The sequence below is a fragment of the Lytechinus variegatus genome, chromosome 15 (assembly GCF_018143015.1).
Source record: "Lytechinus variegatus isolate NC3 chromosome 15, Lvar_3.0, whole genome shotgun sequence".
Taxonomy (NCBI): domain Eukaryota; kingdom Metazoa; phylum Echinodermata; class Echinoidea; order Temnopleuroida; family Toxopneustidae; genus Lytechinus; species Lytechinus variegatus.
The window spans coordinates 23,669,905-23,684,537 of NC_054754.1; the positions used below are offsets into that span (position 1 = coordinate 23,669,905).

General features: G+C 38.9%; 1 protein-coding gene across 1 annotated transcript in view; it reads right to left on the bottom strand.

Moving 5' to 3' along the window:
• Positions 1-2,601: 2,601 nt before the first annotated feature.
• Positions 2,602-14,633, bottom strand: part of LOC121428898 (sodium- and chloride-dependent neutral and basic amino acid transporter B(0+)-like) — a 43,677-nt gene continuing 31,645 nt past the window's right edge. Inside the window, exons 3-13 of the mRNA XM_041625778.1 lie at positions 13,841-13,972; positions 12,639-12,987; positions 11,434-11,566; positions 9,605-9,739; positions 8,619-8,722; positions 8,288-8,412; positions 7,608-7,720; positions 6,765-6,893; positions 4,818-5,033; positions 3,929-4,093; positions 2,602-3,000 (exon numbers count right to left, since the gene is read on the bottom strand). Of these exons, the coding sequence (XP_041481712.1) occupies positions 2,821-3,000; positions 3,929-4,093; positions 4,818-5,033; positions 6,765-6,893; positions 7,608-7,720; positions 8,288-8,412; positions 8,619-8,722; positions 9,605-9,739; positions 11,434-11,566; positions 12,639-12,987; positions 13,841-13,972 (1,781 nt within the window). The 3' untranslated portion in view covers positions 2,602-2,820. The remainder of the gene's footprint in view (positions 3,001-3,928; positions 4,094-4,817; positions 5,034-6,764; positions 6,894-7,607; positions 7,721-8,287; positions 8,413-8,618; positions 8,723-9,604; positions 9,740-11,433; positions 11,567-12,638; positions 12,988-13,840; positions 13,973-14,633) is intronic.

Sequence of the window (14,633 nt, forward strand, 5' to 3'; positions counted from 1 at the left end):
AGATCTTGCAATAGAATTATCCAAAAGTTAAACAATAATTCAATACAACCTTCTAAGACCTTTAATTATAGCAGTAAATTCCAATTATATTGGAACAAAATACATAATCAAGTATCACGGTCCTGTATAAAACAGCTTACGCAATACGATGAGGGGAAAAGAATGACGGCTGATCAGATAAAAATCAATCTCGACATTATATAGGCATACGCACGAAAAAGTTAACAGGGTCCGTCTTACAAAGAGTTACAGTTGATCCTATCAATCGTAACTCTATGGAAATCCATCAGTGTCTTATTTTTTTCTTCTACAGGAAATTTTCAAAATGTCTTTTGTAAAACAAAAGAGAACATACCAAATTGTCAAGAAATCAACGATTTAATGGATATAAATTCATATCTAGAAAATCTTTTGGACATGCATTTCATATATGTTGACTTTGCTGGCTTTGCTGGCTTTCCATAGTTGCGATTGATCGGATCAATCGCATTTCTTCGTAAGACGGGCTCCGGGTCTATGTGCAAGTTTTTGAAATTATTATTTTCATCAACCTTCTACTCTCCTTGCCATTTGTCGTACTTGGCCCATATTCCAAAAGCATTAATAATCATGCCGAAAGTCAACCTACCTATTACTGCAGGCTTTCAGACTGTGCAGGCTGAGGCATCATAATGGGCCCAGATGGATGTTTCATAAAGCTGTTCGTAAGTTAAGAGACACTTTACGAACGACATGTGTATCTTTCTAGTTGTAATAAGTGATAGGCACCAAATTTTAAATCAATGTTGATTTTTATCATAAGTAAGTAAGGTCACCTGGGCCCTGTCTTACAAAGAGTTACGATAGATCCTGTCAGTCGTAACGCGATGGAAATTCATCAGTGTCGTAGTATTTTCAACTGAAATTTTGCACAATGTCCTTTGTATGCAAAGAGAAGCGCAGTGAATTTTTAAGAAAACAATGAATGCATGAATATACATCACAGCTAGAAAATATTTTGAAGAAACGTGCATAACAGATGTTGACGTTGCTGGCTATCCATAGTTGCGATTGATCGGATCAGTCATAACTCTTTGTGAGACGGGGCCCAGTTGTTCGTAAATTCATCCTTTGTGACACACCCGCCTTAAAAACCATTAGTGAAGGTACCGTCCCTAGTCCCAAGTAACTTTTACGCAGCGAGAACCTGAACAGTCCAACACCGACGCGTCAATGTCATGATAAAAGCTACCAAAATGATACAATCCCTAGATACAATATACAATAACTAGAGTTATCCCAATATCATCAACTACAATATCAAAATCTGTTTTATTTCTTTAAATCTCACAACTTCACTGTACTGCACCTACTATCGAGACTCGAGTGATCTAGCTAGTATACCTTAATTAATATTACTAAAGAAACAAAAGTTTAGTTTTGCACAAAGAAGAGATGTTATATGATTACAAGAAGATAGACGAATACAAGCATACCTCAAAAGATTACGTTATATCGTATGTCTATCTCGTCACGAGTTCATGAAAATAATTTGCCTACAGTATGTTCATCTTGCATGTCGCTAACATGACATTTCTAACATCGACAGTTACCATGGTAACAAGAGCAAGATCGGGTTTTATTTCAGTCAGATCAAACACAAATCTTATTACAAATCAAGATTCAGTTCAAAGTCAAATGTCAATCAAAGATAAGTTGGGGCGAAAATCTCAAGCATGTACGAAGCTTTCCAATCTGGTAATGGTAGAGTGCTAATTCGGAAAAATTACGGGACGGAAGAGAGGACGTTACATTTAGATTAAAGTTAATCTACGCATGCTCAGTCCTGAATCTCCATGGACAGAGCATGCGCATAGATCGAGTTCTCTGAAAATGTCATCCTCTTTCTCTAACTGACCCGTTTTCGAAAGCTTCCAACGTAAAGCATGTTCCCATTTCATCAGAGGACAGACATGATTTAAGAAAGAGGCATAAAGGCACTTTAAAGTTCTTGGATTAGCGTGCGAAAGTTACATGCTTTAACCTTTTCTCCTTCCACTTAACAAATCAGATTTAATGGAGATGGACGTAAGGTGAGAGAGAAAGGGAAGAGAGGCAGACATGACATGTGAAGAGATCGAAGGAGAAAACAAGTATGATGGTTAACCGGGACGCAAACTTTCGTAATTCCGACGCTTCGTTATTCCAAAGGTTCGGATATTCCGAAGGTTTGGATATTCCGAAAGTTCGGATATTCCGAAGGTTCGTAATTCCGAAGGTTCGTTAGTCTGAAAACGAAATGAGGTTCGTAAGTCTGAAAACGAAATGAGGTTCGTAATTCTGAAAACGAAATGAGGTTCGTTAGTCCGAAACCCAAATGATTAACGTTTTCGGACTAACGAACCTTCGGAATAACGAACCTTATTTCGTTTTTGGATTAACGAACCTTCGAAACAACGAACCTCATTTCGTTTTCAGATTAACGAACCCTATTTCGTTTTCGGATTATCGAACCTTCGGAAAAACGCCACAAATGAACCCTTTTACGTTTTTCGGATTAACGAACATCGAGGTATAGGCAATTTACGTGTTTCGGAATTACGAAGTGTAACCAAACGGGAGAGAAAGGAAAAGAGAAAAAAAATGGGATATGGATGAAAAATGGAGACTGATTTCAGGGGGGAGGGTCGCCTCTCCCCCACCAATCTCGACCTCGGGAACCTTCGGAATTACGAAGTGTAACCGACCGGGAGAGAAAGGAAAAGATAAAAAATTGGGATAGGGCTGAAAACAATATCTTGCAAATCAATCTCTTCAGACTGATGGTTTTCATTGCTGTGATTACGCTCGTGGTAGGGTGAAGGGTTTCAACTCAACGTCATTCACCTCCTTCTGGTGACGGATCACGAGCTCCCCTCCCATAGTGGTCCCGTTCTCCTCGTGGATGCGGTAGGCCAGCAGGCGATCCTCGTGACGAGATGGACCCCAACTCGGATCGATTTTACGAAGCTGCTGAAGACGCTGTTGGGGCCAAAGAATATGCACAACGACAAAGACATTTAAATCCATTTACCGGTGTGTCACGGAGTACTTCTCCTGTTGCTTAAAGGTAAATGCTAGTTTTGGTAACGATATCAAAATGAGTTCGTACAGAATCCAATGAAATGACCACCAAAGTGTCTGTTTGTATAAATATAGAATATGTGCCAAAGGATTCTGGAGGAATTTGTGTAATTGCTGAGAAATTAGCAAATAAGCACAGGATTCGGGTCAAGCGTCGGGCACGACATTCAAAGCAATAATAATACATTGTACCACGTGCGCTTATCTGTGTTGGTGATCTTCAGTGTGAATATTTTTCAGCATAGATTTCAAGATTTCACAAAGTTCAGTTTTGTGACTGTACCAGATCTAGATCCTCGATGATATACTGACAATTAATCCTGGTTTTACAGACTTTCTCATGAAATCAGTGTTTACTGCAACTACTGGTATTTCTCTTTAAGTGTCGTGTGTGCGGTAGCAGACAACGAGCTCTATCAAGTTTCTTTAGTCGATGCGTACAAACCATTGGGGTGCAACACTTTCCTCTTGTCCACGTGAAATGGGCGAGGATGGAGGGGCAATGGATCAATTTCTGTACTATCATGTTTATCTGTTTTTTTATTAAAGTACTTAAACATGCAGAATTTTGTTATCTCACTGGCATAACGGTAGTTAGGAATGAAGAGCGCCTGGCACATGCTCACAGACTGCATGGGACTTCATCCCCCATCCAATTTCCGCACGAAAATTTTTGTTTAAAAAATTTACGTCAAATTGTCTATTTATTTAGAAAATATTAGACGTAAGAGTAGCTTGTTGGCGCTCTTTCTTCCTACGACTACTTACGAAATATGGTTCCCAAACTATGGCCTATTTCTAGGGTTACTACTGTAATTGTACCAACCTCGTGAAACGATCCTGATGTTCGCAGAATGTCATAAATCCAGACAGCTGGGATGAAGACTATCGTACCTGCGTTGAACAGCCAACCAATCACGTGACACCAGGCAGGGAATGGTCCGTTGTACTCGGGTAAAGACCAATTGGTTACGTTGTATAACAGGATGACCTTAAAAATGAACATAAGTAACCGACTAATCTTTCGCATGATTGTTGAAAAGTGCAGCGTCGAATTTCCTGAACTTGAACTACTTTCGTTCGAAATCATTGCAAGAAACTTAATTGCAATTACTTGCAAACACCTATTTTATCGGTTACATTATATTTTCTCCGGCGACAATTGCTCCGCCAACTTCAACCCTGGATTTAACGCTATATACCCTATCCTAAACAAATCTAAAATAACATTCTATTCACAACCCTAACTCTACATCTTAATTAGACGAAACAAGGAGCAAAGGAGTTACTGTCGTGTCACCATTATCGAGAGCGATCAGTACCGGTAACCATGCTTACTTTTATGTCCATTTGGGCAATTATGGGACACTGATAAACCAATACGAAAAAGTCACTATTTTAGATCCTCTCGTGGGCTTCATACGCTAGATGCCGTGAAAAAATCTTATGAATCACTCTGTTGCACCGACGCCACAGTCCCTGCCAACCACATTAGAGCCCAGCTCTTCCATCGGCCTTGTCCTCCACACACTGCACTGCGATCCCCCTCTGATCGAAAGAAAACAGAATCTCAAAAGGACTGCACCTGGACTAAATAGCGCCATACTCCGAGCATGCAATTTAATGACTAAATCTGATACGATGGTGCTAGTATTTTTTTGTTCCTTCAATCCCGATGAATGCCTTCATTCATCACCTTTCACACAGTCACTTACCACGAGTACAAGCGGAGAAAAGATCATCCAGCAAAACCTGAAATAATAGAATACCCAGCCGTCGACCATCGCGTTGCCGAGCATTGCCCTGATGTCATTCTTGAGCCGATCAAACCCGTAGATCCAGGTGAAGGAGAGGGGGACTACAATACCAGCTATCATCGACACCCAGCCGGAAGCGTAGCTGTCCATCAGAGAGACCCAGTACGATCCGGCCTTTATCATCAAGAAACATGGAATGAGACTGATTTGACTAATATTCCCGCTAATATTAAAAAGGATTAACGTTCACTTGGTCTACCTGCAAGCAGTTTTTCTGTATTATATATATATATATATATATATATATATAGTATGTATACTTAATGGTCTAACGGCCCATGGGCTATATCCATTTGGTCTAATATCAAATTGGTCAAGTTGCAATTTGGTATACCTTAAACTTTATACAATACCCATTTAGTCCATTTCTCACGTCGTCGGCCTATAAAGCCCAGGTCTAATTCACACTTCGTCTATTTTCTATATTTTACTTTGTGAATAACCATATGATATAAATTATTGGTGTCAGACCATGGATATCAAAGGAAATGGGTATAGATATAGCCTAACTAGAAGTTATACTACAAGATAAATGGACTGAAAGGCAATGAGACCAATGGTTACTATTATAGACCAACTTATTGAAGACGATAAGAGGGACCCCGTGTGGGATGAGACCAAATGGAAAGTAGACGAACTGGGTGTCGACAATAGACCAGTTCGTACTTAGTGTATGGACAATTTTGGTCAAATGACCTTTCATTTCTTTCATTATGCTAGACAGATTTCAAAGCAAGATATTACGTAAGCTTGCCTTACAAAGCAGGATGAAGACATTGAATCGACCAGGTGACTAGAATAGTACACCAATGAACGCTTTATGAAGGTATTTGTTGCGTGGACTACTTTAAATGCATATCATAGCATGTTGCACAATGTTCTTGGCAAACTGTGAAATACCAGTCGTTCGTGGACGCATTGTTGTTTTTTGTGGATGTAAATGAAAACCACAATTCAAAAGAATATATGAATAATCAAGACATCAGAGCTAGTGCTTATCTCATTAGATTTTAAACCACCATGTCACTTTAGTACAAGTGACATTCCTCTGATCATGCGTAGAATCTTTTGATCATGCGCAGAAAGGAACTACGAACTGGCTTATTTACCATTAGTTGATTATTATGGTGAACCGGTATTTACTCGTTTCAAAATTTCTTGCCCTATTTTCTTCTGTAATGTATGGCTAGAGTAAACGTGTCAGGGTTAATGTGTACACGGGCTTTTTTTTTATAAGAACTATTGTGTGCGCATGCGTGCGTGTGAGTGATTTGAGTGTGTGGGTGTGTATGAGTGTATGTTGGCGCATGCGTGTGCATTTGTTTGCGGATGGGGTGCATGCGGGTGTGTATGGGAGGTGATGGTGTGTGTTTGTGTGATTGAGCCATAAAGTTATCTGGACGTCATAACCTTACAGCGACCTACCTCAGAGGATATAGGAATAAAATGTAAACGTAGTTCTCACCGATTTGCCAGCTACTGATCACCAACGCATACAATACAAGGCAATAGCTTCAGCCTCTAAGATGGCGATGCGATGACGTCAGTACATATAAGGTCTCTAACGTGATTTAAGGCATATCTGGTTCTAGTGTAGTAGGCCCTATATTACATCGGCCTCCTTTTCTTTGTATTTGTGTCACTTTATACTAAATTGCTTGTTTTGGATATTAAACTATTGTTCATGGCATATCATAACAATCATGCTAATTAACACGGTAAACATTTCAAAGTTGCAAGAAAATAATTTGAACTATGCTTAGCTTTGGAGTTAGGGCGACGTCTGACACTTTTCAACCGTAATTTACAGTGGGGCAGTTGTCTGACTAGTGAGTATTAACTTACATGCGTTACATAAGAGAAACTTGTGAGCCATGTCCCGAAGCAGAGGAAAGCACATACCAAGATGCGCCGTTTTCTTAACCGCGGAAAGGCATCCAATATAACGGCGATCATAGCTTCAACGCACACAAACTATGAAAAAAAAAACAGTGAACAAAAATAGGAAACATTGATGATGAGTAACGGGAAATAACACAACGACTGCAACAGAATCTGAAAACGTTTTTAATAATCATTATAATGCAATGAAACTTCAACTCCATCAACTATCACGGCAAATACAGTTGCAGTAAGCCGGTCCCCGACTGGTAGGCCTACCCGTCGTACTCGAACAGCTGCTCAAAATATGATCATCTCAAGATTTAACTCATCAGTGTGGTGAAACAAGAAAGCATATATACCAAAGAGTTAACAAGAATCAACCTTTTTATTGTGACAAGAATACAATTTTTCGTAATCTCTTCTTCCACTACAACTAATAGTTTACTACTACCATGACTACTGTTACTAGTATACTGCTGCTACTACTACAACTACTACTACTACTTTTACTACTACTACTTCTACTACTACTACTACCACTACTACTACTACTACTACTAATAATAATACTACTTCTACTACTACTACTAATACTACTTATACTAATACTATACTTCTGTTACTACTTCTAAAATTACTACTACTCTCCTACTACTACTACTACTAGTAGTACTAATACTATTTACAATCCTTATGGCTACATAACTACTTACTACTAGGGCATACGTTTACTTTATTTTGTAACGGTTGCTTTACATTATAAGTCTAGATTTGTTTGAAATGGAAGATAATAGATAGGGGTACCTGGCTGTCCAATGCCAGTAAGAAAATCATAAAGAAGAATAGTGCTGACCACAGCGGTGCCGCAGGAAACTTGGCCAGGGCAGCAGGGCAAACGACGAAAACAAGACCAAATCCTGACGAAGAAAAAGACGGAGAAATTGTTGAAACATGGGGGGCATAGAATTGGCAATAAATAACGGAAGGTTGTGACTGAATAATTTTCCTGTGCTTAAAATTTGCTTTGCAATGATTTTATCTAATGATAAAGTGTATTTACGTTTGACAAAAAGGTTCCCGTGCTTGTGAGTGCATATTCAACCACTTTCATAACTCCACCAATAATGGGTCCGCGACCATGTACTTCCTAGGTCCCTGATCCGACAATGCCCCTAGCAGGTCAGAGGATTTAGATCGATCGGACAACATGATTAGCTGAGTCTTGAAGATGCAGGTTCCTCCATTGGAATGAAAATTTTTTTTACTTTGTTCTTTTCTTGTGCTTTGATGATCAATAAAACCATCTTCGCTACTGTTCCAAGACAGTTCTGAATGACTTGACCTCAAAATATGCTGATATTTTCATCACACCAGGCTATCTATAGAAAAGCCACAACGAAGGTGTACATTTACATTGAGGGCAGAATACTGTCCATTGCCTGTAAGAAACCCCGACGTTCAAAATAGTAATTAACAGGACATACCTCCTTTGATAACCTTTTCTACGGGAACACCGATCTGCTTTGCCATGTACCCTAGGATAGCAAAGACAGCAAAACCGCAGTACAGGCTAGTCAAGCTATTCCCTATAGCCATTAGCATGGCATCACTATAACGAGAGATAAAGGAAGATAGAGTGTCACTGATCGATCGATGAATGGATCGAGACACATCGATCTTATTTGAAATATAGTTTTTCTATACATGTGTAAACATGGTAAATGTTGTATGTTGTGTATGACATGCATTTTGTATTTGATTAATTGTGGAGATATTATATTGAATAAAGTCTTTATTTTAAAATATGTCACCTACCTAATAAACCTATTATGAAACCTGTTGAATGAGGCCATGGCGACTAACCCCCCTCCTCCAGCACCAGATGAGAAAAACACTTGTTGAGCAGCATCCTTCCAAGGCTGAAACAAAACAGGGTTTTTGAAAACTTTTCGTAGGTATGATAATAAATATTCCAGATTTGAATGTAAAGTATGGCCAAGATGATACTTCATTTTTGGAAAATCTGAGTGGATGTATATATATATATATATAAGATGCTACAACACATAAAAACAGCTAAAAATTTATTTGAAAATTATTTTTTGTAGCTTTTACTGTAAATACTAAGGCCATGAAAATTCCTTCATGTATCCGGGCTGATTTTGGCAGAATCCATTTCAGGCGTTGTGGCTCAGCTAGTGGATAAGTGTTACTCGTTTCCTTTTTCAAGACATTTATCTACATTTGCCACTCTCTACCCAGGTGTAGAAATTCCAGAATATTGAGCGCCTAGGCAGCCCAGCTAATCAAAATAATAATAATAATTGGTTTATAATAATAATGATAATAGTGATTATAATTATTAGCAATAATCCCCACTTACTTTGAGGTGAAAGAAACCAAAATCATGCAACCATAACAAGACTATATCATTAATATTTCGTGCTGTGCCTATACGGACGTCAGACCTTTTCTTCTCTTTTGTATTTAATAACGTTGACGGCCATTCCTTGGATTTTCATTTCATCAAATCTGATAGTATAATGTACGCCTGTAAACAGGTAAAATCCCAGAGGACATACACCTTGATTTTGTTTCAGGTATCCTTCTTTATGATCACCTATCAGGGATATGTTGCATAAAAGTTACCATTATGGTAACTTCGCCATCCAATTGTAACTTGTCTTGGGCCCTTCATTTTGATTGGTTGGTTTGATTGGTAACCGTGTTAGTTACCATAATAGTAAGTGCGATCCAAGGGGGTGATTTTGTACGGTATGTTTAGGTATAACTTGACTTACCAGTGGGTTTGCAATCTTGCTCCATGTGGGTTTAACGAAATAGATAACCCCGTCCAAGTATCCTTCCAGGGTTACGGCCCGAATAAGCACAGCGGTCATCATGACGTATGGGAATAACGCCGTGAAGTACACAACCTAAATACAAATTAACAAAAATAACGTAATGACAACATCTTTGCCAGGTCTGATAGGTTTTACCATGACCATGATGACAATATTGAGTTTACGTTCAGGACTGAACAATATGGAGTTAACGTTCAGGACTGAACAATATGGAGTTGACGTTCAGGACTGAACAATATGGAGTTGACGTTCAGGACTGAACAATATGGAGTTGACGTTCAGGACTGAACAATATGGAGTTGACGTTCAGGACTGAACAATATAGAGTTGACGTTCAGGACTGAACAATATGGAGTTGACGTTAAGGTCCCCTAAAACCGGAACCTTAAGCTGGTGACCGTACACGACACACCTCCAGTTTAAACACCTTCATGGCGTCTTCTGGAGGATTCTTACCAACATGACCAAGTACCAAGTTCAGGACTGAACGATATGGAGTTGACGTTCAGGCCTGAACAATATGGAGTTGAGGTTCAGGACTGAACAATATGGAGTTGACGTTCAGGACTGAACAATATGGAGTTGACGTTCAGGACTGAACAATATGGAGTTGACGTTCAGGACTGAACAATATGGAGTTGACGTTCAGGACTGAACAATATGGAGTTGACGTTCAGGTCTGAAGGACTGAAGCTTTGAAGACGGCAGAACTAAAATCCATGCAATAGCGTTCGTATTCCAAACGTGCCAGCCAACACTGTACAACCAGCATTGCTTGGATGTTCTAGACGTCCCCCTTGGCCCTTTTCGTCTTGCTCTCACAATAAGTACATGTATATTCTTTTCTTCTAAACTATGAAAGGATATTGTTGAAAGATATTGGGCAAATTTATATTCTTTCAGACGCAAGGGAAAGTTGGAGTTGGTTCGCATCATTTTCTGTACTACCACCCTTCAGCATATTTATACTGAAAAGAAAAACTTGATTCTTGTAATGAGAGGGCGTGGCCGGGTGACACGGGCTATGGCAGATTCCTCCGACAAAGCATGTAGTTAATGTACATGTATGTGTCATCGTGAAACCTACAGAATAGGTTTAATTAAAAAGGGTCTAGAGCTAACTTCCGAACCATGAACCAATCAAGTGAGATTTGACAGTTCGTACCTCGAGAAGTAGCTTCTATGTTTATGCCGAAATTTATTTGTCAGTTTTTATGAGCAGTGAGTCGATCACGAGGACACACTATGTATAAAACTGTTTTACCTACATCCTAAAGCAAAATTATCAGATATGCACATTGGATTAAAGTAGAACACCGGTGCTTAATTGTTGGGTAAATATAACAGCTACCCAACGTTGCGTTTAAATTTACACTCAAACCATTTATCTCCCGGTTCATCTCAAGGTCAAGACTACTCCGAAAACATGCAAGTGCGCATGCCTGTCATGGGGGCCGTTTCATAAAGCTGTTCGTACGAACTCTAAGAAGTCACCAACGAACATTAATGGTGACTATCATTTACCACAAGAAAGGATCACCAGTCGTTCTTAAAGTCGCTCTTAACTTACGAATAGCTTTTGACCCCCCCTCCCCCCGTTTGGGTTAGGGTTAGACTTTCTTCTCAAGGACCCCATTGGAAATAAGCCATCTCGGCTTTCATGGGCAATCCTGTCAAGGTATACACTACTGTTCATTATTTCATGTACTTGTTCACAGTTATACCTGACAAATAAAATCAATCAACCTTCTTTAGAAGTGCATTACCTTGCCGGAAGTCTTGATGCCTTTGGCGATGATGAAGAAGATGGCTGTCCAGACAAACAGGTTGCATAGTGCGAGCTGCCAAACGACCCCGCCAGGTTCCTCGATGCTCGACGATTCTCTCAAAAGCTCATTTCTATGTTGGAAAATAAAAACAATTGACACTATATCGATTGTCTGTTTAGAGTTATCAAAGTAATGCAAAGATAACTATATAATCATGTTAATACTTTGCAGTTCTCGTACATAGGCTCTAAGATGGATTTTACTCTGTGCTTTGATATATTTTTCATTCAGAGCGATATGATTGGAATTTGATTTGATCTATGACTGTTCTGTTTTCTTGAGAGAAATGAATTAAAACTGATTGAATATGTATACTTATTCCTTAATCCCTCTCCAATATGCAGTGCTTTTCATCACTGTTGTAAAATAATGTTCGTTGCACATAGAATGATTCAAGACAATTGACACCATAGGGCAAAAGAACAGGGGACCCGTTTAATAAGCACATTACAGTGACAACTTTGTAAATCTGCCATTATTGTAACTTCTTGCGGAAACTTTAATGGTGATTGGCTACTGAGCGTTGTTACCATGCAAGTTGCCAAAATGGCAAAGTACAATATTGAAAAGCTGGCCCCAGACCATAAGACCTTTAAGACCCATAGGGGGTGGCTCGGCTTCCAAGAAAGACGAAAAACACTTTCAACGATTTAAGTGCGTTGCTACGTGACTACATGAATCTTATTTTTCACCCTCTCCCCTATCCTATACTATGTAACGCGATCCCACCACTAAGATCCCATTGCAACAAAATCAGTGTGCCAACCTACAACGCGCTGCAACTGCGACCCGCTTTTTTGGTTGCAGTAGGATCTCAGACCAAATCTCAGACATTATTTGACATGTCAAATCTTTCTGCGATTTCGCCGATTTCAGCCAATCAGGTTTGTCTGAGACGATGAAGTGATGGCCAATTTGCTGCTCTTCTGCAGCGACGGCAACATACGCGCAAAGATGCGCCTTGAGAACACGCCACAGAGTTCTTGCAATGTGTGCGCTGGCCTGCGATGCGATTGCAACAAGTTGCAGTCGGATCTTACTCTTAGTGCCATCGCATGGTGTGCGCTGGGCTTAATTGCCGCATCGAGCAGAATAGGCTAAAATAGTAATAATGATAATAAAGGTACTGACTTTGTTCTTACGTCCAGTATTCCTCGCTTGGGAGTATTCGCAACTCCTTTAAAGGATCCGTATATCTGCTCAAATCTACAAAGCTGCCGTTAGCAGCCACCGTGACATTGTACTCGACAAGTTCTTGATCGGAAAGCGTCGTCACATTCGCGCAACTTCCATTGGCAGTAACAATCCCTCCCTGCGTGAGACATTCATCATAGAGCTCGCTGCAAAAGAGCGTGTTCCAGCTGTGATTGCATCCGACCCATGGCAACTTGGACGTGAAAGAAGCGAAGAAGTAGTATATGGCATAGGCTATCACTACATTGTAGTACCCATTACCTACAGCATATGCCAACATCTGGCAGTAGGAAATTCCTGGTAAAAACAAAATTGAAAATAATTTTTTCTGGATTTAGAAAAGTTACAAAGGGCCTATATTAGGGCTAATTTCCAAGTAGATTTGACACGACACTCTTAAAACATTTGGGGGAAAATGCCCAACTTTAAGATGTTTAAACCAACCCTGGGCAACATACTGTCAACAAAACCACTGGCTAAAATCTGTCCAAATTGGGTAATAAGTTTGCCCAATTCGATAATGATTGCCCAGAATATATATATATTACCAACATACATTCCCCAACACAGTGAACAGTCTGTTGCCCAACATTTTAAGTGTGTATAACTGTAAATGATTTTATGAAAGAAAATTAAAAATCAGCGATTTACGCTGAAACTATTATACGCTACTGAAATCCTTGCATATGATTGGCTGAGAAGAATTAATCAGTAAAGATTACTGACAAAAATCTTCCGAGGAGTCAATCTCAACGACTCATGAGGGACAGAGTGACCTTTTGGAAGATGTCTTATGTATGTATGTATATATATATATTTGTTGCAAATTCAAAAATGATTTATCAATGTTTACTATCAAAATTTCACTCTAAATTCCAAGGACACAAACTAAATCCAGATCGGCTGTGAATAGCGACCAGCCGAATATTATAGATTAAGATTTAAACCATTCGGATTTAAAAATAAAACAAAAAGATTTGAGTTAAAATCCTTGATATTTGAAAGGCAATCATTTAAGATGAAAAATAAATCCAAGAAATCAAGTCCATTAATTAGAATTAGCTTATGTTTTCTTTCGTTTTATTCCAATAAAATGAATTGACCAAAACTATATAACTGTCTAATCAAAATGTAAGATAATAGGACTTACCTCTCATAATTGGTAATGCTCTCCACATCCGCGCCATGTTGCTCGAGCTGTATTGACCGACAGTGAACTCGAGAACGATCAGCGGGATGCAAACGAAGAAGAGTAGGGTACAGTAAGGTACCAGAAATGCACCTGTGTGCAATGAGATGAGACGCTATGTTTAGATTTAGATTTATTTATTTCCGTTCAAAAAATGATTTAATCCAAGTAACAGTGTAAATACATGTTCAAAATAAAACATACTCAAATAATATATAGTTCCGGGATATAGTTCTATGACATTTCATAACAAATATTGTTGATAAATTAACTGAAAGGAGGGAAATGAGCATCTTCTTAAGTTTGCGCTTGAAAATAATAATGCTTGGTGATTCTTTGAAGTCATTGGGCAGTGAGATCCAATACATTGGTCCAAAAAAGACGAAAGAGTTTTTGGTAATAGAGTACGGGTTGGGGGTAGGTGATAACAATTACGTTGTCTCGTTGGGTATGGAGGAATTTTTGCAGAATATATTTGAAAAAATGTGGGGAGATCATCGTTACTTAGTTTATACATAAATTGGGCGAGTTGGTAAAGATATAAATCATTCACTTTAAGAATATTATTTTGGGAAAAAAATGTGTGCGTGATCTGAAATTAGTTTGAAAAATTATTCTAAGGGCCTTTTCTGCAACAACAGTATCCCTTGTAATTGTGTTTGGATTGTACAACCCCATGTCAAAATGCCATAATTAATGTCTGGTAATATTAATGTATGATATAATGTGTGAGATGGAAGAAAATATTTTAGTT